Source organism: Chiloscyllium plagiosum, unplaced genomic scaffold (assembly GCF_037043375.1).
Source record: "Chiloscyllium plagiosum isolate Xiang-an unplaced genomic scaffold, Cpla_swu_hap1 HiC_scaffold_27, whole genome shotgun sequence".
Lineage (NCBI taxonomy): Eukaryota > Metazoa > Chordata > Chondrichthyes > Orectolobiformes > Hemiscylliidae > Chiloscyllium > Chiloscyllium plagiosum.
The window spans coordinates 45,252,620-45,269,674 of NW_028270165.1; the positions used below are offsets into that span (position 1 = coordinate 45,252,620).

Below are 17,055 nucleotides of genomic sequence, written 5' to 3' on the forward strand. Positions count from 1 at the left end.
TACACTGGCTTCAATTTATGAATTCTAAGTACAGAAGCAAAATATAAACATCTCCTGACATGTATCCCAACATGTGCATAGGAGCCAAGACTGCCTCAAGATTTACTGAGGTGCTGAATCAATAGCTCTTTCCCTTTTGATTAATGAAGGTGGTGCCCAGCAGACTCCTGTACACAGCCTGTTCTGTCAGCCTTTATGGGAGAGATATGATAGCAAAACCGAGACACCAATGTAGCCAAGTAATCTGAAGTCACGCTTTGGTGCTTTAATCGCCTCAAACGCATGCCATTCAGAATAATGTCAAGGCTATAGGGGTACCAGGCTCCCCAAGATAGCCGGGATGGATAACATACAGGAGAGCTGAAGTGTTATCCTTATCAAGCCTGTAGCGTCTTCACAAATCTCTAACAAGTTAGTTAAATGCAGTGTCCCCGTCAGAAATCCCATGCAGACTCTTCCTAATCAATCCACCTTTCTCCATGTGACTACTAATTTTGACCAGAATAAGTATCACTGGAAGCTTCTCCACCAAATTTAAACTGGCAGGTGGGACTAGATTGGGTTGAGATATCTGGTCGGCATGGACGGGTTGGACCGAAGGGTCTGTTTCCATGCTGTACATCTCTATGACTCTATAATTGCTGAGATTAACTTTACAACCTTTCTTAAACCAGGCTGCAAAGTTTGCAATTCTCCAGTCTTCTGGCACCTCCTCCAAGTCCCTTCCTTCAAGATTGTTGGATGCATTTCATCAGTGCCTTGTCAAACTTTAAGGACCAAATGCTTATCGAAGACTTCTTTCATGTAAATTTTGAACTCTTGGGAGGTCATGTTGCGGCTGTACAGAACATTGGTTGGGACACAGTTGGAATATTACGTGCAATTCTGGTCTCCTTCCAACGAAAAGATGTTGTGAAACTTGAAAGGGTTCAGAAACGATTTACAAGGATGTCGCCAGGGTTGGAGGATTTGAGCTTTAGGGAGAGGCTGAACAGACTGGAGCTGTTTTCCCTAGAGTTTTGGAGCCTGAGGGATAACCTTATAGAGGTTTACAAATTTATGAGGGTTATGTATAGGATAAATAGACAGTCTTTTCCCTGGGTTCAGGTCTGTTTCCATGCTGTACATCTCTATGACTCCATGTTGGTTGCATCTGTAAGATCCTGAATCAGGACCTTGAGGAGAATTAGAGCAGAGTGAGAACAGAGGGGGTGAGAGAGTGGGATGGTGTGTTCAATTTTGTGGAATAATAAAAGAAAAGTACAATCTGCAGAAAGTAGAATTGCTTGTTCAGAATTGTTACACTGCACTAAGTGTAATGACTTTTGTAATCTCTTTTTACAGAGTATTTGAAGATCTGAAGACGGAAATTTCAAAATCGCCTTCTGCTCCTCTGATGCTGCCTGACCTACAGTGCTTTTCCAGCGTCATACTTTTGAACTCTTGACTCTCCAGCATCTGCAGTCCTCACTTTCACATCAATGTCTGACAGTGACACTGGGACATCGGGACTGCAACGATTTTTGACTGTGATTCTGTGAGAAGGAGCAAAGCGTTTGCTTCCGGCTTGAATACATTTTCAGAATCAGTGGGACTGGATGAGAGACCCTACGTTGCAGCGCAGTGAGTATGGAGCCTGAAACAGTTATACGGCCTGGAAAGAGGAATTCAAGGCAGGGTGGGGCTGTACCCACGTTTGTGTGCGGCTGAAACTTCGGCCATGGAGAATCCCGAGGAATCCCGCCCCGTGAAGAAACCGTGGAAGTGTGGCGACTGTGGGAAAGGCTTCTGTGCCCCGTCTGCTCTGGAGACTCATCGGCGCAGTCACACCGGGGAGAGGCCCTTCAGCTGCCCCGAGTGCAGGAAGGGCTTTACCCAGGCATCTGCCCTGCTGACCCACAGGCGGGTCCACACGGGGGAGAGGCCTTTCAGCTGCCCCGAGTGTGGGAAGGTCTTCAGCAATTCTTTCGCCCTGCTGAGGCACCAGCGAATCCACAAGGGGGAGAGGCCACTCTCCTGCCCCGAGTGCGGGAAGGCCTTCAGTGATTCCTCCCACCTGCTGACCCACCAGCGGGTCCACACGGGGGAGAGGCCCTTCAGCTGCTCCGAGTGCAGGAAGGCCTTTACCCAGGCCTCTGCCCTGCTGATCCACCAGCGGCTCCACACAGGGGAGCGGCCCTTCAGCTGCCCAGAGTGCGGTAAAGGCTTCAGCGATTCCTCCACCCTGCAGACCCACCAGCGGGTCCACACAGGGGAGAGGCCCTTCAGCTGCTGTGAATGCGGGAAGTGCTTTACCCAGGCCTCTGCCCGGCTGAGACACCAGCAGTCCCACACCGGGGAGAGGCCCTTCAGGTGCCCCGAGTGCGGGAAGGGCTTTGCCCGGGCTTCCAATCTCCAGACCCACCAGCGGATCCACACGGGGGAGAGGCCCTTTAGTTGTCCCGAGTGCGGGAAGTGCTTTACCCAGGCCATCACACTTCAGAAACACCAGCAGGTCCACATAGGGGAGAGGCCCTTCAGTTGCCCCAGGTGCAGTAAGGTGTTCACTTGCTCCTCCCACCTGCAGAGGCACCAGCAAGTTCACGTGCCATAGCAGGGGCATTGAAGGAGTGACGGCTGAGTGCCATTATCGACTGGAGTATTAACCCAGTTCCAGGGCCTCCTGGGTTCGAATCCTGCTGTGGCAGATGGTGAAATTGGAATTCAGTCAGTAATCTGGAGTTCCAAGTCTAATGATGAAGCCATTTTGGGGGGGAAGGGGGAAGAAAACCCCCATCTGATTCACTCACGTCATTTTTCGGGAAGGAAACTGCCGTTGTGGGAAAGGATTCACTCAGTCGTCCCAGCTGTATCCTTTACCCTGTCTGGCCTATGGTTGACTCTACACTGCCTCCCCCCCACCCCTCCCACCCTCCTCCTCCTCCCCCCACACCCCCCACCCCATCCTCCTCCCCTCCCCCCCACCCCCACTCCGTTCTCTTCCCCACTGGGCCCCTCCATCTCCCCAGCAAATGAACGGGGAGAAACCTACTTGGATATAGAGTATACGTTGAAATTGCTGAATGAGACAATACATCCGACAGGTTAAGAAAGGGAGTGTGTGCACTTTGACTTTGAGCACAATAAAGGGTTACCTGAGCTTACCGCCAGGCTCAGACTCTCATTGAAGGCTTTGAGCTTCAAATGGTTTTTGTTTTAAACCTGTTGATTTCTTTCAGCCTCCTGCACTAAGTTTCCAATGTCGTGTATCAGATGGAGCAGTGAATGAGTAGCTATTATCGTTGGAAATTGCAAATATTTCAGGAGTGCAGGTACTGTGTCGATTTATCGGCATTGTAAAGTTTACTGGCAGCACCAGGAGGTGTGAGCTGTGTTAATTAGAAATGATGTGGAGTTGCTGGTGTTGGACTGAGGTGGATAAAGTTAAAATCTACACAACTCCAGGTTATAGTCCCAACAGATTTATTTGGAAGTGTTAGCATTTGGAGCGCTGCTCCTTCATCGGGTAGCTGTTGAGCAGGATCATAAGACATAGAATTTATGCCCAAACATTACAGTGTCATGCAGTTGATAAGATTTCCTGAAACAGTCCAGTTGCAGTTCAGTCTTTCATCTTTTAGAATGGGTTGCAGGTTTCGGTTCATTCACATGTATATCCCAGAACTACTTTTAACTCACATTCTCCCGATGACTTAAGATTTTATAAAATTAGGTGACATCTCAGCTCAGACAATGCAAGAAAGGTGTGAGGTTCAAGTCTGTCTGTATCCCAGTCCTGAGTCACACATGTTCTATTTCCAAAGTAGGAATTTATAAAATATTACATAGGTTGACTGCCTGCAGATTGTGTTTTGCTCAAATAGCACAATGTATCTGCAAATGCAAATTCACTGCATAGGTTTGTGTGTGTGTGTGCGCATGAGAGAGACAGTGTGTGTGTTTGCATGTGCATGCTTGATAAAGTGTGTCGATGCAATGGAGTATAAGTCTGTGAGAAGGTGTGTGCATGGATTTGAGTGTGGGAGGTGTATGTGTGTGAGAGAGGGTCTGCGTGACTGGGTGTGTATGTGTGCGTGTGGGAGTGAGAGACAGTGTTAAGTGCAGTGAAGGTCCCGGTTGAGACCGTCCTCATGGGTTCCAAACTTGCCTATCGGCCTCTGCTTGGCCAGTAGAAACAATTAATCAGTTACTGGGTGGCATGGTGGCTCGGTGGTTAGCAGTGCTGCCTCGCAGCACCAGGGATCCGGGTTCGATTCCCACCTTGGGCAACTGTCTGTGTGGAGTTGGCACATTCTCCCCAATGCTTGCACGGGTTTCCTCCGGGTGCTCCAGTTTCCTCCCACAATCCAAAAGGTGTGCAGGTCAGGTGAATTGGCCATGCTAAATTCCACATAGTGTTGGGTGCATTAGTCAGGGGTAAATATAGGGAGGGGAATGGGTCTGGGTGGATTACTCTTTGGAAGGTCAGTGTGGACATTTTGGGCCAAAGGGCCAGTTTCCATACTGTAGGGAATCAAATCTAATCTACACGTACACACATTGGAGCGGGCAGGGTGAGACTTGTCTTTCACTTTGCAGAAGGTGGGAGGTTCTGGATGCTGTGATTCAGGGTAAACACACGCTGGAAGACCTTTGGCTCAGAGAGATGGAGTTGGAAGCCAGGCTGCAGACATGTCACGGGGAAAGTTAACCAGACACTTTATTCCAGAAGATGGTCATTCCCCTCTGGACAGAGCCTTCTGATTAGGTCATTGGACAGGGTCAGAAGGGTGACAGTGTGAATCACACAGGTAAAGGGGATCTGAGATTGGGCAGCGGGGAGGAGCTAACTGGCTGAGTGGTGGGAGGGGGGGCGCTGGGGGTAAGGGGCAGAATATTGACAGGTGATTGTCGTCTTTCTCTGCAGTTAGCAGCAGGAGGCCAGATGGCATCAGTGTCTGTCTGGTACCAGGTTCAGGAACCGACGTGCTCAGGACAGGATAAGTGGGAAAGGGAGGCTGCAGTGGGTGTGGTCCACAAATCTCAGGAGGGAAGAGCTTCTGCTGAGGGCGCATGAGAAGTCAGAAGCTATGAAAACAAATCAGAACATCAAAGCTCTGGGTGGCATGGTGGCTCAGTCGTTAGTACTGCTGCCTCACAGTGCTGGGTTTGATTCCAGCCTCAGGTGACTTTGGTACATTGTCCCCCTTGTGTCTACGTGGGTTTCCTTCAGGTGCTCCAGTTTCCTCCCATAGTCCAAAGATCTGCAGTTTAGGGTTGATCAGCTGTGCTGAAGTGTCCAGGGACATGCATTTTCGGGTGCGTAGGGTATGGTAAGTGGGTTGGTCTGGTGGGATGCTGTTTGGAAGGTCAGTGTGAGGTGAATGGGCTGAATAGCCTGCAGGGATTATGTGATTCTACTGCTTTAGCCATTTGTATATTGAGAAATGATTACTGTGGTCCTGGGAAAGGTGGGATTTATAGTGTCACTGTCCTCTGTCCATTCTCTTTCTGTCTCCCTGTCCATTTTCTCTCTCTTGACACCCACCCTCAGCTCCTCCCCCCCCCCCAACCATTCTCTTACCCCACCACCTATTATTTCTCATGCCTCCATCCCTCTTTGATCGCTGTATCAAGCCCTTCTAAGAAGAGAGAGACAGATGGTGATGACTCTACCTGGGAGATGGGGGTGCACAAGAAATGGCTGATCTTTAACATTGAGCACAGCTACTCAGAAACAACATTAAAGCAAGTTCAATTCTATTTTTAAAAAAGCTGCAGGCATCTTACTGAAACTTGCGTTGAAACATGTGCAGTCTGGCCACAGTTGAGGACAGGCTGTAAGGGGTGATTTGCCCATTCTAATATTGTCAAATTGGTTCAGACTATGAAGAAATAGAGTCATGGAGCATGGAATGAAACAGTTTGGTCTGTGCCGACCAGATATCCTAAATTAATCTACTCCTATTTGCCAACACTTGGCCCAAACCCTTTAAACCTTCCTATTCGTACACCCATCCAGATGCCTTTTAAAAGTTGTAATTGTACCAGCCTCCACTCCGGTAGCTCATTCAATACATTTGCCATCCTCTGCGTGAAACAAGTTACCCCTTAGGTCCCTTTTAAACCTTTCCCCAATCACCCAAAACTAATGTCCTCTCGTTCTGGCATTTCTTGAGATAAATTAAATGTCTCACGTTTTTTCTCATCCTTTGGTCCCTCATCTTTGCCCACTCAACCTAAACCTATGCCCTCCAGTTTGTGACTCCCCTAACCGAGGGAAAAGATATACAAAAGGTGAGCAGCCAGCCAAAATGCAAAAGGAATACAATGTCGAGCCACAGGGGGGAACAAATTGTGGTTCAACTTTTTTTTTCCTCCAATTGGCATTTAGAACATAGAACAATACAGCACAGAAAAGGCCCTTCGGCCCACGATGTTGTGCCGAACATTTGTCCTAGCTTAAGCACCCATCCATGTACCTATCCAATTGCCGCTTAAAGGTCACCAAAGATTCTGACTCTGCCACTCCCACAGGCAGCGCATTCCATGCCCCCACCACTCTCTGGGTAAAGAACCCACCCCTGACATCTCCCCTATACCTTCCACCCTTCACCTTAAATTTATGTCCCCTTGTAACACTCTGTTGCACCCGGTGAAAAAGTTTCTGACTGTCTACTCTATCTATTCCTCTGATCATCTTATAAACCTCTATCAAGTCACCCCTCATCCTTTGCCGTTCCAACGAGAAAAGGCCTAGCAATCTCAACCTATCCTCGTACGACCTATTCTCCATTCCAGGCAACATCCTGGTAAATCTTCTCTGCGCCCTCTCCAAAGCTTCCACATCTTCCCTAAAGTGAGGCGACCAGAACTGCACATAGTACTCCAAATGTGGCCTAACCAAAGTCCTGTACAGTTGCAACATCACTTCACGACTCTTGAATTCAGTCCCTCTGCTAATAGGCCTTCTTACAAGCTCTATCCACCTGAGTGGCAACTTTCAAAGATCTATGAACATAGATCCCAAGATCCCTCTGTTCCTCCACCTCCACAAGAACCCTACCGTTAACCCTGTATTCCGCATTCTTATTTGTTTTTCCAAAATGGACAACCTCACACTTGGCAGGGTTGAACTCCATCTGCCACTCCTCAGCCCAGTTCTGCATCATATCTAAGTCTCTTTGCAGCCGACAACAGCCCTCCTCACTATCCACAACTCCACCAATCTTAGTATCATCTGCAAATTTACTGACCCACCCTTCGACTCCCTCATCCAAGTCATTAATAAAAATTACAAACAGCAGAGGACCCAGAACTGATCCCTGCGGAACTCCACTTGTAACTGGGCTCCAGGCTGAATATTTGCCATCTACCACCACTCTCTGACTTCGACCGGTTAGCCAGTTTTCTATCCAATTGGCCAAATTTCAGTCTATCCCATGCCTCCTGACTTTCCGCATAAGCCTACCATGGGGAACCTTATCAAATGCCTTACTAAAATCCATGTATACTTCATCCACTGCTCTACCCTGATCCACATGCTTGGTCACCTCCTCAACGAATTCAATAAGACTTGTAAGGCAAGACCTACCCTTCACAAATCCGTGCTGGCTGTCCCTAATCAAGCAGTGTCTTTCCAGATACTCATAAATCCTATCCCTCGGTACCCTTTCCATTACTTTGCCTACCACCGAAGTAAGACTAACTGGCCTGTAATTCCCGGGGTTATCCCTATTCCCTTTTTTGAACAGGGCACAACATTCGCCACTCTCCAGTCCCCTGGTACCACCCCCGTTGACAGTGAAGACGAAAAGATAATTGCCAATGGTACTGCAATTTCCTGTCTTGCTTCCCACATAATCTAGGATATATCCGTCAGGCCCCGGGGGACTTGTCTATCCTCAAATTGTTCAAAATGTCCAACACATCTTCCTTCCTAACAAGTATCTCCTCTAGCTTACCAGTCCGTTTCACACTCTCCTCTTCAACAATACGGTCCCTCTCGTTCGTAAATACTGAAGAAAAGTACTCATTCAAGACATCTCCTATCTCTTCCGACTCAATACACAGTCTCCCGCTACTGTCCTTGATCGGACCTACCCTCGTTCTCGTCATTCTCATGTTTCTCACATACGCATAAAATGCCTTTGGGTTATCCTTGATCCTATCCGCCAAAGATTTTTCATGCCCTCTCTTAGCTCTCCTAATCCCTTTCTTCAGGTCACTTCTGGCTATCCTGTATTCCTCTGCGCATGACACCAGCGGACAAGCACTGCGCATGTCCGCTGGTGTCAGCAAAAGACTGTGCATGCTCCTGGTTGTACACACAAACGACTCATGACCTACTTTTGATGTACCAATAGGGAACTCGGGAGGACCGGAAGGTGTCTTGTCCTCCTGCCAATCAGAGCACCGCTATTGTCTGAATGCGGAAGTTGGAAATGAGCTTCTGAAGCCCCTGCTCTGCTCCTGTCTCTCTGAATGAAGATTGAGCTTTACCCCAAACTGCAACTTTCTTCCTCTGTCCAACAACTGTGAGTACGGCACTCTCTTTTCTCGCCACCTATTCCACTTTTTTTTTCATTCTGGCGTTCAATTGTTGACTTGCAACAACTGAAAGGAAAGGGAGTGAATTCAGGGAGGGGACAGAGTGTAGAAATATTGGTCGAGAGTGTGGTGCTGGAAAAGCATAGCAGGTCAGGCAGCGTCCGAGGAGCAAGAAAATCGACGTTTCGGGCAAAAGTCCTTCATCAGGAATTTTCCCCCTGTTCCTCAGATGCTGCCTGACCTGCGTGCTTTTCCAGCACCACACTCTCGACTCTAATCTCCGGCATCTGCAGTACTCACTTTTTTTGTCTAGAAATGTTGGTCCAGATTTGTGTCTCAATTGGCAAACACATGGCAAATGCATTACCACAATGTGATAATATAGCCTTTGCTGTGAGAAAGCAGAAAGGAGGTGCATTGTTTTAATGTGACATGTTAGGATATGGAGAAAGTGAGGATGCAGATGCTGCAGATCAGAGTTGACAAGTGTGACTCTGGAAAAGAACAGCGGGTCAGACAGCATCCGAGGACCAGGAGAGTTGACGTTTTGGACACGAACCGTTCATCGGGAATGTTATGTGGATGTACAAAGAGGTTTCAGTGTCTTTCTACACCAGTCAATACCCGTTGTCAGACAGGTGCACTAAGCAGTCAGCAGGGCAAGAGGAATTGAGTTCAGAAGTGGGGTGGGGCATTCCTGCGGTTCGGGGTTCATTGAATATATTCAAGGCTGAGTTCATCTGATTTTTGAACAACAATGAAGTGGATGGTTATGAGGGAACAGAAAAAATGGTTTTAAGAACAGTTACAGAATCATACAGCACGAAACAGATACTTGATTTCATGCTGACTACATTCATAAACTAAACTAGTCCTACCTTGTTTGGCCTATATATCTCTGAACCTTTCCTATTCATAAGAGCAGAAATTAAGCCATTCAGCCCACTGGGTCTGCCTACACCATTCAATCGCGACTGATAAGTGTCTCAGCCCCATTCTCCTGTTTTCTCCCTGTAACCCTCGATCCCCTTGATACTCAAGAACTGTTTCTGTCTCAGTGTTAACTATCCTCAGTTACCTGGCCTCCACAGCCTTCTGTGGCAATGAATTCCATCAGTTCACCACTCTCTGGCTAAAGACATTTCTCCTAATCTCGGTTCTGAAAGGTCTTCCCTTTACTCTAAGGCTGTGCCCTCGGCTGCTAGTCTCTCCTTCCAATGGAAACATCTTCCCAACATCAACTCGTCCAGGCCATTGAGTATTCTGTTAGTTTCAATTAGATTCCCCTGAGTGTGACCCTGTTAATCAGCATGAACCAGACCCTTCAGGATGAGGTACAGCAGGGATTAGGTTCAATAAAGTGAGAATGGAGGGAGTGTGTGGGATAGAGATTTTGTACTTCCAGGGAATAAGAATTGCAGAGAGTTTGCTATAAATTAGAATTGATTGGATGGGGCAATGGGCCAGGGAGTGGCAGATGGAGATTAATTGAGGGAAATGTGATGTTTGCATTATGGTAAGGCAATCCAGGCAGCACAGTTAAGGGAGTGTTTCAGAACAAAGAGACCTTGGAGTGCAGGTTCATTGTTCCTTGAAAGTGCAGTCTTAGGTAGCCAGAACAGTGAAGAAGGCATTTTGTATGCTTTCCTTTATTAGTCAGAGCATTGAGTATCGGAGTTGGGAGGTCATGTTGTGGCTGTACAGGACATTGGTTAGGCCACTTTTAAAATACTGCATTCAGTTCTGGTCTCCCTGCTACAGGAAACATGGTGTGAAACTTTGAAAGGGGTCAGAAAAGACTTGAAAGGCTATTGTCAGAGTTGGAGGGTTTGATCTACAGAGAGAGGCTGAATCAGTCAGGGATATTTTCCTGGAGCATCGGACGTTCAGGGGTGACCTTATAAATATTTATAAGGGGCATGGATAGGGTGAATGCAAAACTAGAGAGCAAATGTTTGAGGTGAGAGGGGAATGATCTAAAACGGGCATGAAGGGCAACTTGTTTCACGCAGAAGGTGGTGCATGTATTGAATGAGCTGTCATAGGAAGGGGTGGAGCCTGATACAATTACAGCATTTAAAAGGCATCTGGGTGGGTACAAGAATAGGAAGCATTTAGAGGGATATGGGCCAAATGCTGGTAAATGGGACGAGATTAAGTTAGGATATCTGGGCGGCACATATGAGTTGGACTGAAGGGTCTGTTTCTGTGCTGTATGACTCTCTGGGTATTTGGTGAAACCAGAGTGTCATTGTGAAGACTGGACTTTCAGAGCAGCCTTCAAAGATGTTTTGTCCTTACTGGGGGCAGAAGAAGTTACAATGAAATCTTTCATTTGAGACAGCACCTCAGTGAGTGAGTACATCTGAGATTTTGTGGAAAGTGGGATTTCATTGCACTGTGGGGATGAAACCCTACCCTATCCAGTCATTTCTGCTGGTGGGTGAGACCAGACCTCAAGATTAGTTGGAGTAGATTTAGGATAGAGATGAGGAAGAACTGCTTTTCCCAGAGAATCGTGAATCTATGTAATTCTCTGCCCAGGGAAGCAGTAGAGGCAGCTTAATTAAGTATATTCAGGACACAGTTAGATGGGTTTTTGCATGGTAAAGGTATTAAGGGTAGTTGGGACAATGCAGGGAGGAGAAGCTGGGACAATGGAGAGATCAGTCATGATCTAAATGAATGGCGAAGCAGGCTCGACAGGACAAATGACCTACTCCTGCTTCTATTACTATGAAACTCTAACCCTGCACTTCCCATGGCTAACCCACCCAACCTGCACATCTCTGGACACTATGGGCAATTTAGCATGGCCAATCCAAATCCAGGCCAGTGAGCAATACAGTGATGTGAAAAATGAACATCCGAGAACAACAGAAAGACATGGAGAGTAAATGTCCCAGCAATCAAAACTGGATTCTAAAGATCACAAAAACTGAAACTAAAAATGGTTTGTCTGAATGTGTGTTGCATTGCAGCAAAAGCGAATGAATTGACTGCACGCATTGAAGGGAACTCCTTCAATTAAAATATGGGACTCCTTACAGAGATATGGCTCCAGGATGACAAGGATTGGATCCTCAATATTGAGGAGGTGATCAAATGGAAAGCAAGATAAAGGTAGAGGGTTAGCACAGGTAATCAAAGCACTGATCACAGGGTAATCTGGCGTCAGCTCGGATTTCAGGTCCTGATTTCTCACCCTTCCTGGATTTCTGCTGATGCTTTGGACCCTCTTTTTTTTACACCTTCTGGAACAATAAGTCAATCCAGACCCACAATCTCCCAGCCTGTTAACCATCCAGACACCGAGTGTAGTCATAGCAGGGAATAAAACAAGAAATGTGAACCAAAATTAGAAATAAGTAGGTGCTTTTGCTTAATATTGTTCAATAGGACGTAAACCAGAAATACTATTCTCCCAGGATTCCTACAGTGCCTTATTTGAGGAATTCTCTCACCCTTACATCGAGCTATTAGTACCCACTATGATTTACAACAATATTTATACCAACAGAAAAAAAAAGTATCTGTTGTCAAATTGACATAGAGATATACAGCATGGAAACAGACTTTTTCTCTCTCTCATGCACACACATGCACAAGTCCATGGGGGTGAATTTGTGTTTGCAGAATGATATTTGCATATGCATTCTATTTTCCTCAAAAAATGCACAATCTGCAGGCAGTTAATACATGTAATAGTTTGTAAATTCCACATTGGAAATAGAACCAGTCTGATTCTAGACTGGGATACAGACAGATTCTGACCTCACACCTTTAATGCATTGTTTGAGCTGAGGTGTCTCCTTTTGTTATAAAGTTATCCTGGGAAAGTGCCTTACAGAAAGCTCTGGGTTACGTATTAATGGTATCTGCAATCCATTGTAAAAGATGAAAGACTTAACGATCCAGGTTTGTTCAATATATCATTTCAATGCCAGGACACTGTAATGCTTTTCCAGAAATTCTGTGTCTTATGATCTTACACTCCACAACCACCTGATGAAGGAGCAGCGCTCCAAATGCTAGTGCTTCCAAATAAACCCATTGGACGATAACCTGGTGTTGTGCGATTTTTAACTTTGTCCAGGTAAGGTTTGATTGGCCAGGTCAAATTACCCATAGTTCCCAGGGATGTGCAGGTTAGGGTGGATTGGCGATGCTAAATTACCCACAGTGCCCAGGGATATGCAGGTTAGATGTATTAGTCAAGGGGTAAATGTAGAGCAATAGGAGTAGGGGAATAGGTGTGGTGAGGTTGCCATTCGGAGGTTGGTGTGGACTTGTTAGAACAGTGAGGGTTCTGTGAAGAGAAGGGATTTTTGTTAACTGTTCAGGAAGAGGGGGGAGGGGGGAAGCGGTGGGTGGAGTGCGGGGGGAAGTAATTTGTTCACTTGTAGCAACTGGAGTGAACCCAGGGATGGAGCAGACTCTGCAAACTCAGATATGTGTCTTAATTACCCGGGGAAGGAAGGTTGGAAGGATAGGGTGCTGCTGTTTTCCCTAGTGCATCAGAGTGTGAGGAGTAACCTGATAGACTTTTTTAAAATCATGAGGGGCATGGATTGGGTAAATAGATGAGGTCTTTTCCTTGGGATGGGGAGTCCAGAACTCCAGGGTAATAGATTTAAGGTGAGGGCAGGGGGAGGGAGACTGCAAAGAGACCTAAGGGGCAACATTTTAACGCAGAGGATGGTACATGTATGGAATGAGCTGCCAAAGGACGTGGTGAAGGCTGGTACAATGACAACATTTAAAAGTCATCAGTATGAGTGTATGAAAAGGAAGGGTTCAAAGGGATATGGGCAAAGCGCTGGCAAATGGGACAAGATTAATTTTGGATATCTGGTTGGGCACAGAAGCATTTGACCGAAGTGTCTGTTTCTGTGCTGTACATCTCGATGACTGTGGCTTTCCATGAATGTTTGTCATGTCTGTATGTTCAGTTTCTCTCTGGTGGCGGTGTCAATGCCTTGATGTCTCATTTTGCTTACCCCCCGACTTCCTGGGAATGTTAACCATTTTGTCTGGTTGTTCTTCAAGAACCTGCATTGCAGGTTCACCCTGAATTGACATTTTTTTGCTTCCCAAAATCTGACCTGCACACTCTCAGCAATATCCCAGTGTTGTGAAAGATATTAAATTTCAGGTGGAGTTATCCAAAACTCAGAGAGATGTCAGTCTTGACGTCTTTGCTTTTCTGCCCCATAAAACCCTGAATCAACACCTTCAGAAGACTGAGTTAGAGTGGAGGGCGGGGGGGGCGGGGTAGAGAGTGTGGGATAGTGCTTTCAATTTTGTGGAAAAACAACACAAACAAAATGCTTGTTCTGAATTTTTATTCTCGACTGACAGTAATGAATTTTGTAATCTCTTTTGACAGAGTATTTGAAGATCTGAAGACGGAAGCTTCAAATTCAACAGATGAAGGACTTATGCCCAAAATATCGATGCTCCTGCTCCTCAGGTGCTGCCTGACTTGCTGTGCTTTTCCAGTGCCGCACTTTTCGATACTGACTCTCCAGCGTCTGCAGTCCTCACTTTGACGTCAATGTCTGACAGTCACTCAATCCATCGGGACCACAACCATTTTTGACTGATCCTGTGAGAGGGAGCAAAACGTTTTGGTTCCTGTTTCAGTCCGTTCTCAGCATCAGTCGGACTGGATGAGAGACCCTACTGTTGGAGTGCACTGAGTGTGGAGCCTGAAACAGTTATAAGGCCTGGGAAGAGGAATTCACGGAGGGGAGGAGCTCTACACGTGTTGTGTGCGGCTGAAGCTTTGGCCATGGAGAAACCAGAGGAATCCCGCCCCGTGGAGAAACTGTGAAAGTGTGGCGACTGGGAAAGGCTTCCGTTTCCCATCTGCTCTGGCGATTCATCGTCGCAGTCACACCGGGGAAAGGCCATTCCCCTGCACAGAGTGCGGGAAGGCCTTCAGCAATTCCTCCGACCTGGTGAGGCACCGGCGGGTCCACACGGGGGAGCGGCCCTTCAGGTGCTCCACATGCGGGAAGGGCTTTACCCAGGCCTCCACCCTGTTGGCCCACCGTCAGGTCCACACTGGGGAGAGGCTGTTCCTCTGCACCAAGTGCGGGAAGGGCTTCAGCAATTCCTTCGCCCTGCTGACCCACCAGCGGGTCCACACAGGGGAGAGGCCATTCCCCTGCACAGAGTGCAGGAAGGCCTTCAACAGTTCCTCCGACAGGCTGAAGCACCAGCGGGTCCACACGGGAGAGAGGCCCTTCAGCTGCCCAGAGTGCAGGAAGGGCTTTACCCAGGCCTCTGACCTGCTGAGGCACCAGCGGGTCCACACAGGGGAGAGGCCGTTCACCTGCTCTCAGTGCGGAAAGAGCTTTAGCCGCTCCTCCCACCTGCGGAGGCACCAGAGAGTTCACATGCCATCGCAGGGGGTTTAAAGCAGCGAGTGCCTTTATCGACTGGACTATCAACCCAGTTCCGGGAGCTGCCAAGGCTGATGGCGGAATTGGAATTCGGTTAGATTCTGAACTCCAGATTTCTCACAAAGAAACAATTGTCAGGGAGGAGAGGGGGAACCCCCATCTGATTCACTCACAACCTTTTATGGGAAGGAAACTGCTGATGTGGGAACGGATTCACTCACTCGTCCCAGTGCATCCTTTACCCGGGCTGGCTTACTCCAGACCCACAGCAGTTTGGTTGACTATTCTGCACTCCTTTCCCCCCCCCCCCCACCCCCCCCCCCCCCCCCCCCCACCCCCACTTACTTGGAGACAAGGTATGGGTTTAAATTGGTGCATGAGGCAATACTTCTAGTTTATGGCTATACCAAGGATCCAATTACAAAAGGAAAACTCTGTGCTGACAAATAGTAAAGAAAGTGGGGGTGAGGGGGCGGGGGGAGAAGTGTGTGCGCTTTGACCTTGAGCTGTTTTTAAAAAAAAGATACTTTTTCTACACCTTTTTGCTGGGGGGATCTGAAGCTGTAACAAAGTTGGGTCGCAATAAAGGTTACCTGAACTTACTGCCAGGCTCAGACTCTCATTGAAAGCTTTGAGCTTCAAGAGGTTTTTGTTTTAAGCCGCTCATTTTTTTCAGCCTCCTGCACTAAGTTTCCAATGTCATGTATCAGATGGAGCAGTGAATGAGTAGCTAGTATCATTAGAAATTGTAAAGTTTTTAGGAATGCACGTACTGCGTTGTTTTATCAGCATTGTAAAGTTTCCTGGCGGAAGTGTGGGCTGTGATCACTAGAAACATTGTGGAGGTGTCAGTGTTGGACTGATGTGCACAAAGGTAAAATCTCTCAACACCAGGTTATAGTCCAACAGGTTTATTTGGAAGCACTAGCTTTCAGAGCACTGCAGTGGAGCAGGATCAGAAGACACAGATTTTATAGCAAAAGATCACAGTTTCATGCAACTGATAGGATATATTGAACAAACCTTGATTGCTCTAAGTCTTCCATCTTTTAGAATGGGTTGCAGGTTTCTGTTCATTAATATGTAAATCGAGAACCAGTTTTAATTCAGGTTCTCAAGATGACTTAAGTTTTTATAAAAATAGGTGACATCTCAGCTCAGACAATGCATGAAAGGTGAGAGGTTCGGTCTGTCTGTATCGCAATCTTGAATCAGACTGGTTCTATTTCCAAAGTATGAGTTGATAAAATATTACATGGATTGATTGCCTTCATTAACTGCCTGCTGATTTTTCCATAAAAAGCACACATTGAATCTATCTGCAAATATAATACTGCAAACGCAAATTCGTCCCATGGACTTGTATGTATGTGCGTGCATGAGAGAGTAGTGTGTGCATGTGTGTTTTTGCATGTGTGTATGAGCCTGTGAGGGTGTGTGCAGTGGTGAGTTTGTGTGTGTCTGAGAGAGACCATGTGTGTGAGAGAGGGTCTGCGTGAGTGAGAGAGAGTGTAGAGTGTAGTGGGGTCACCCAAGGTTATCCTCATGGGTTATGAACTTGGCCAACAACCTCTGCTCAGCCACTGGAAACAGTTAAGCAGTGACACAACACACATCGGAGAGGACAGAGTGGCACTTGTCTCGCAGAAGTTGGGAGGCTCTGGATGCTATCATCCAGGGTAAACACACGCTGGAGGACCTTCGGCTCAGATAGATTCAGCTGGAAGCCAGGCTGCAGACACTGTGGTGGTAGGTGGGTGGGGGGATCTTAACCGGACACTTTATTCTGGGAGACGGTCATTCCCCTCAGGACAGCCTTCTGATTGGGTCAGGGATTGTCTCCGTTCTCTGCAGTTGCCAGCTGGAGGCCAGATGATATTGGTGTCTGCCTGGTGCCAGGATTCAGGAACCGATAAGAAAAGGGAGAGAGAATGGATGGTGATGACTCTCCCTGGGAAATAGCTTATTTTTAAAATTAAGAATAGCTAAACTGATATATTCAGAAACATTATTATAGCATGTTTAATTTTATAAAAAAGCTGCAGACATCTTTTGAAACTCTCATTGAAATATGCGCAGTTAGGCCACAGTTGAGGACAGGCTGTAATGGGTGAAT

The 17,055-nt window shown here is 47.0% G+C and overlaps 1 protein-coding gene and 1 long non-coding RNA gene across 2 annotated transcripts in view; both read left to right on the forward strand.

Moving 5' to 3' along the window:
- Window positions 1–2,881, forward strand: part of LOC148143854 (uncharacterized) — a 69,831-nt gene extending 66,950 nt beyond the window's left edge. The window contains 1 exon segment of the mRNA XM_087975275.1: window positions 1,811–2,881. Within this exon segment, the coding sequence (XP_087831401.1) occupies window positions 1,811–2,593 (783 nt within the window). The 3' untranslated portion in view covers window positions 2,594–2,881.
- A 309-nt stretch (window positions 2,882–3,190) lies between these two features.
- LOC148143855 (uncharacterized) lies at window positions 3,191–13,979 on the forward strand. The gene is made up of 4 exons (XR_015751343.1): window positions 3,191–3,311; window positions 5,755–5,826; window positions 8,346–8,516; window positions 13,919–13,979. It is a non-coding gene; the product is annotated as an uncharacterized LOC148143855 (long non-coding RNA).
- Window positions 13,980–17,055: the final 3,076 nt, after the last annotated feature.